Here is a 6,000-nt window from a genome sequence, read left to right on the forward strand (position 1 = left end):
ATAAAACAGGATGCGAACAGGATTTTCCACGCTAATGTTTAAATTATACTTATTAGTTCATGAAGAACTCACTAAATCGAAACAGAATTTTGTTGTGAGACACGGTACAATTCAAGTTAATCTTATTACATGTACAAAACCAGACAATTAAGCACATTTACGTAAACGGCTACATAGGAAGATGCGGTGGCGGGCTTTGACATGGGCATTAAATACATTTTAACCTGCTACAATTGGACATACGTCATTATCTTCGTCTAAGTCATTCAAATGTTCTATGTGGCTGGATGTGTGTGCTCTTCCCTTGTTTCATTGTGTGTGATCTCACCTACAGGTTCTACCTGAACCCCAGCGCATCAGGAGACAGTATCCACAGCACCAGCCACCAGGCCACAGCTACAGGCTCCACCGAGAACAAGGTAGGGGCTGCAGTGGACACCCCGACCCCTGGCCTCATAAGCTTCCCAGAATCTGAGGACCCAGGAGAGGCCCCGGCCAGCCAGACTGCCACTCACAAGAGGTCGGTTCACAGAAGTGCCTGTCTCAAAAAAACGCATTTAATATTCTGTCACCATCGTTATTACCTTTTATCCTTCATCTGATTTGGTGCCTTCTATTCAGTAAATTATAGGGTTAACGTGTACCCTAATGATGCTCATGTGTAGCTAAGCGAACTTGTTCATCTGTCAATTGAACTGTAAGAACTGAAAAATCACAAGCTGAAAACTTGACTTGGCTCTCTCTTGCTTTACATTTTTCTGTTGTTAAAGATCCTCTGTCTTTGCCCTCTCCTGTCTGTATGTCTGGCCGTCCGTCAGTTTGATACCGGAGCCGGCTCAATCGGATCCCCTGGGCCTGCTGGAGCACCAGGCAGGGAAAAGGGGGGCGTCTCTGACACGCAGCAACAGTGTGGGCGGGCCTCTACAGAGCCTGGTTGCCCAGAGAGAACCAGGACACAGCGTGTCCACCACCAGCCTGCCCTGCAGCCTGACAGAGATGGTGAGTGTCCTTAGAATGTCCTCGCAATTCTTCCCACTCAGCGCACCAGGGCTTGAGTCAATTAAATTTCAGGTCAGTAAATTCAGGGTATGAAATTTAAATCAATGCAACGCTTATGAATCGAAAATTAATTATTGTTTTCTGTATGTGGACTTTCATTAAAATATAATTTACTCTGAAACTGCAGCACATGTACAGGCCATGCGTTTCTATGCTATTGAGAAAGCAGAGAGGTTGTTTACACACAGTGCTGTCAGACCACATTTGTCAAAATCCAGAAATAAAATGACTTGGTATACGTAATCAGTGGTCACTGTCCAGTGGAATAGGTGATTCACTGTGTATGTGGGTGGGAGGCAACAAAGGTTCTATTTATGTGGATGTTCAGGAGTTATGCAACTGACTAAAGTGCTGTGTGTGTGTGTGTGTGTGTGTGTGTGTGTGTGTGTGTGTGTGTGTGTGTGTGTGTGTGTGTGTGTGTGTGTGTGTGTGTGTGTGTGTGTGTGTGTGTGTGTGTGTGTGTGTGTTTATGGTTCTCAGGATGGCCTGGGACAGAAGCGGCCCAACCCAATGCCGGTGTCTGTGCCCTACCTCAGCCCCCTGGTCCTCCGCAAAGAACTAGAGACCCTACTGGAGAATGAGGGAGACCAAGTAACACACATTTAACAGATATACAAATATTTTCAGAAAGAAGCAATATTACAGGACAGCAAAATGGGGCCCATAGATTCTCACATGTAGTATGACTTACAGTATGTGGCATTGATGTTGAAGGGCCCCTGTGTTTTTAAAAATGTCATAAATGTAGCTAGCTGTTGTCCCTTGATGTTCTGGTCATTTGTCGCCCTCGCTGTTGCTGCTTCCATTTTTATTTAACTGTTAACCCAGTGTCTTTACAGATTTGAACATTAAGCTGTAGTATCGCTTATAAAGCACAGTTTAATTGGTTTTCTCCATCAGGTCATCTACACCCACAAGTTCCTGAGCCAGCACCCCATCATATTCTGGAACCTGGTGTTTTATTTCCAACGCCTGGACCTGCCCAGCTACCTGCCTGGTCTCATCCTCACCTCGGAACACTGTAACAATGGAGTACAGGTACATAACCATGCAGAGCTCACACACGCTACTCATCTACACAAATATTCACACACAGCTTACAAACAGCGCTCTCTACTCGTGATCACCTCAGAGCGATCAGCCACCGTGAACCCGACCACTGTTTTAAAGATTTTTTTTTTTAATTTAACCTTTATTTAACTAGACAAGTCAGTTAAGAACACATTCTTATTTACAATGACCATCTACCGGGGAACAGTGGGTTATAACTGCCTTGTTCAGGGGCAGAATGACAGGTTTTTACCTTGTCGGCTCGGGGATTCGAACCAGCAACCTTCCAGTAACTGGCCCAACGCGCTAACCACTAGGCTACCTGCCGCCCCTGTTAAAGGTCATGAACTATCAAAATCATGTTTTTCATTAATGATGATATTTTAAGGGAACCAGATCAAAGTATGAAAAATGACTGTTGCTTCTACATTGATAACGTTTGATCAAAAAGTTACTTGTCTCCTCCCCCATGTCAAACACTTGGATTCATTATTAAGGGGACATGGTGACATCACCTTAACTCTCTTTTTAATACCCCAATGGTATCATGCTACTCTTACCTAATTAAAATCAGTACCGCCATGTAACCAACATCGGAGAAGACATGGTGGTTTATAGCTAGCTACTCTACTGGTGCCAAAATTCATCTATGGCAAAGACACCTATATGTTTCCCCTTTCATCCGTGTCTGGTGTTAGCTAGTTACTGACTAGCTAGGTTTTCATCCGTGTCTGGTGTTAGCTAGTTACTGACTAGCTAGGTTTTCATCCGTGTCTGGTGTTAGCTAGTTACTGACTAGCTACGTTTTCATCCGTGACTGGTGTTAGCTAGTTACTGACTAGCTAGGTTTTCATCCGTGTCTGGTGTTAGCTAGTTACTGACTAGCTAGGTTTTCATCCGTGTCTGGTGTTAGCTAGTTACTGACTAGCTACGTTTTCATCCGTGACTGGTGTTAGCTAGTTACTGACTAGCTAGGTTTTCATCCGTGTCTGGTGTTAGCTAGTTACTGACTAGCTAGGTTTTCATCCGTGACTGGTGTTAGCTAGTTACTGACTAGCTAGGTTTTCATCTGTGTCTGGTGTTAGCTAGTTACTGACTAGCTAGGTTTTCAGCCAGCATGGAACAAAAGGGGGGTCATTCAAAACTCTGACGCAGTTGTCATGTCAACACATCCGTCAGTGCTGCTGTGAACCGCATCACAACCATGAGAGAGAAAGTACTTTTCAGAATGACTGTTCAGGACCTTTAAAGCAGTGCAACAGTAGATAACTGTGTGTCTGTATTTTCCATTCACTATGTCCACAGCTCCACCAGACATCCCTGTCTCAAGACAGTAAACAGGTGTATGTTCAGCTGCTGTGGGACAACATCAATCTGCACCAGGAACCTGGGGATCCCCTCTACCAGAGCTGGAGGACCCTGAGTGACTACACATTCTCTCACACATACATCTAATCAAGCAATCATCCTCAGAGCACTGAGCAGTCTCTCTCTCTCTGTCTGTCTGTCGCTATTGCTTTTTTAACATGCATGTCCTGCTCATATTTGATAATGGAACACAGTTTGAGATGACAGCTAATGAAAAGAGCCATATACGTCAAACCAATTATTCTAATGTATTGAATAGTGACTTGAGTACTGAAGCATCTCTGTTCCCCAGTGGAGAAGAAGGGCACCCTGGCCCCCACGGACTACCAGGAGACACGGACCCTCCTCAACAGCATCGTCCGCAGCATCCAGACCAACGACGTCTACGGCCCCATCAACCTGCTTCTCCGGGAGGTCAAGAGGAACCCAGAGGTCAAACGCCAAAGGTCAGTCCTCTAAAGCTTAGATGTGGGGGTGATACATTTGATTTGTGAGCTAATGTCAACGTAAACGTTTGATTTTGATCTATTTATTGGTCTCTTATCAGGGGTATCTATAGGGAGATCCTCTTCCTGGCGCTGGTGGCATTGGGACGGGAGAACATTGACGTCGGTGAGTGAACTGCATGACACAACCAGTCTTTTTTAAACCAAGACATGGATTTGGGTAATACCAATCATCCAGTGTCTTGTTCCTGAGTTTAATGAGCTAAATGATTCTGTTTTTCCCCCCTTGTCTCCCCAACAGAGGCTTTTGACCGTGAATACCGCCGGGCCTTTGATGAGCTGAGCCCAGAGCAGCTCAAGGCCCTGCACAAGATCGACCGGCCACCCAACACCAACGTCCAGTGGTGCCTCAAGTGCTTCGGCGCTCCAGTCATCTGATTTGGCCACTGCTACCATCTGCTGGACGGTCTGAGGACCTCACTCACACTGGAGAGAAGCAGACAAGAGAAAGGGGGAAAGGAACTTGATGGGTGAGGGTGTAAGGGAGAATTTTGTACAGAGAATATTTGCACCTTCATATCCCGAAAGTCCCTTTTGTTGTTCTTTCTGCTTCTTGCAGCTTTTCCCGCGGGCCACTTGTATCTCATTGTTATTTATGTAAATACTCTGGAAGGTCAGGAAAAGAGAGCCTTGTTTATAAAATGGTGTGTTTCTTTACCGATGGTGTGGGTGAGAATGAATGTCGCTTGTACAGTGTTAGTTAGTCCCTTCTATGATCGAGTATGCGTGTCTCTCACTGCCCAGTCCTAAGTGGCCTTGCTCCATCTCTGTCCTATAGCCCCAGGATCTGACCCCAACACCCCTGGCCCTAGAACCACTTTGTAGTATTCTACTGATCATCACTGTCATTGATGTGCACTTTTAGAAACGGTAGCTTTACCAGTCCGTTGGTTGTCTTTTTTGTACATATTTTTCTACATGGGGGATGCCTTGATGCTGATAATGATTTCTACAGATTCAGTCTTCACTATTGTCATTGTGGGGGTTTGTCTTGGAATGCAATTCATTTTTGAGAAGTAGATTTCTCTCGTTTTGTGTGTAAATAAGTGTTGGAGATCAGTTCGAGAACATTCCAGAACCCTGCAAACGTGTCTTAAAAGAAAAGCCTGAATTAAATATTTTATTCTTACAACATAGACATCCCAATGGGAGAGAAAAGGAATCCGTCGCAGCATACTCAACCTAGAATGTTTCAGGTTTAGCCACCAGCCATTTTTGGGCTAAAAATCAAACGTAACCATGAATAGGAAGGGAACTGAGATGCCAAACTACTGAAGTGCAGCTCTTTCCTTCTCTCTCCATTGCTCCATGCCTTGAGCAAAAGACGAGAGCCGTTCTGTCACAGGGAAAGAAACCATGGTAAGTTACTGCGGTGCCTCAGTAGTAGTGACAAGACAGTCAGTCCAACGTGTAATGTTTTTAACTGCAACATACAGTTCAACTATTATGGTAATATATGCTTTCATGTGATTAAAAATCTGCTTGTGTACATGCTTGGGTTACTCCATAATATATCGCCGTTCCACTGGATGTCATAAGGTGAATGCACCAATTTGTAAGTCGCTCTGGATAAGAGCGTCTGCTAAATGACTTAAATGTAATGTAAATGACAGTATATCTGACTGACATAGAAATATCCCTCCCTTTGAAAGCTGAAGCATTGTAGTTAAGGAAAATGCTTTTACGATTTACATATTAGTGTGGTCTGCCTTAATTCATTTAGTCCCATCTCTTTTTTTCCTTTTATTGTGAATGGAATATCGACTTTGACATTGAACAGCGGAAGAGACTTTACACAGCACATAAAGGGCGTATTTAAACAGGATAAATATTCCCAGGGCCTGTAGGAGTGAGTGCTGACCTAGGATCAGGTCTACATCTGTCCATGTAATCTTTATTATTTGAAAGGCAAAACTTACCCTAGCTCAGCACTCCTACTCTAAGACGCTTTAAGAATATGTAATGTCATCTGGGTCCATAAAGTATCATAACTCCTACTACAACGGCGGTCCTTTCT

General features: G+C 44.2%; 1 protein-coding gene across 4 annotated transcripts in view; it reads left to right on the forward strand.

Moving 5' to 3' along the window:
- The window catches only part of LOC139561229 (DENN domain-containing protein 4C-like), an 80,629-nt gene extending 75,157 nt beyond the window's left edge, over positions 1–5,472 (forward strand). For 3 of the 4 annotated variants that reach the window (XM_071378194.1, XM_071378196.1, XM_071378195.1), the window contains 8 exons: positions 335–520; positions 819–999; positions 1,540–1,650; positions 1,960–2,097; positions 3,415–3,532; positions 3,770–3,923; positions 4,025–4,089; positions 4,225–5,472. In XM_071378194.1, the coding sequence (XP_071234295.1) occupies positions 335–520; positions 819–999; positions 1,540–1,650; positions 1,960–2,097; positions 3,415–3,532; positions 3,770–3,923; positions 4,025–4,089; positions 4,225–4,361 (1,090 nt within the window). In that variant the 3' untranslated portion in view covers positions 4,362–5,472. Of the gene's footprint in view, positions 1–334; positions 521–818; positions 1,000–1,539; positions 1,651–1,937; positions 2,098–3,414; positions 3,550–3,769; positions 3,924–4,024; positions 4,090–4,224 lie in introns of those variants that run through there. The other variant, XM_071378197.1, reaches the window with a different exon arrangement.
- The last annotated feature ends 528 nt before the right edge of the window (positions 5,473–6,000 follow it).

The sequence above is a fragment of the Salvelinus alpinus genome, chromosome 31, assembly GCF_045679555.1.
Source record: "Salvelinus alpinus chromosome 31, SLU_Salpinus.1, whole genome shotgun sequence".
Lineage (NCBI taxonomy): Eukaryota > Metazoa > Chordata > Actinopteri > Salmoniformes > Salmonidae > Salvelinus > Salvelinus alpinus.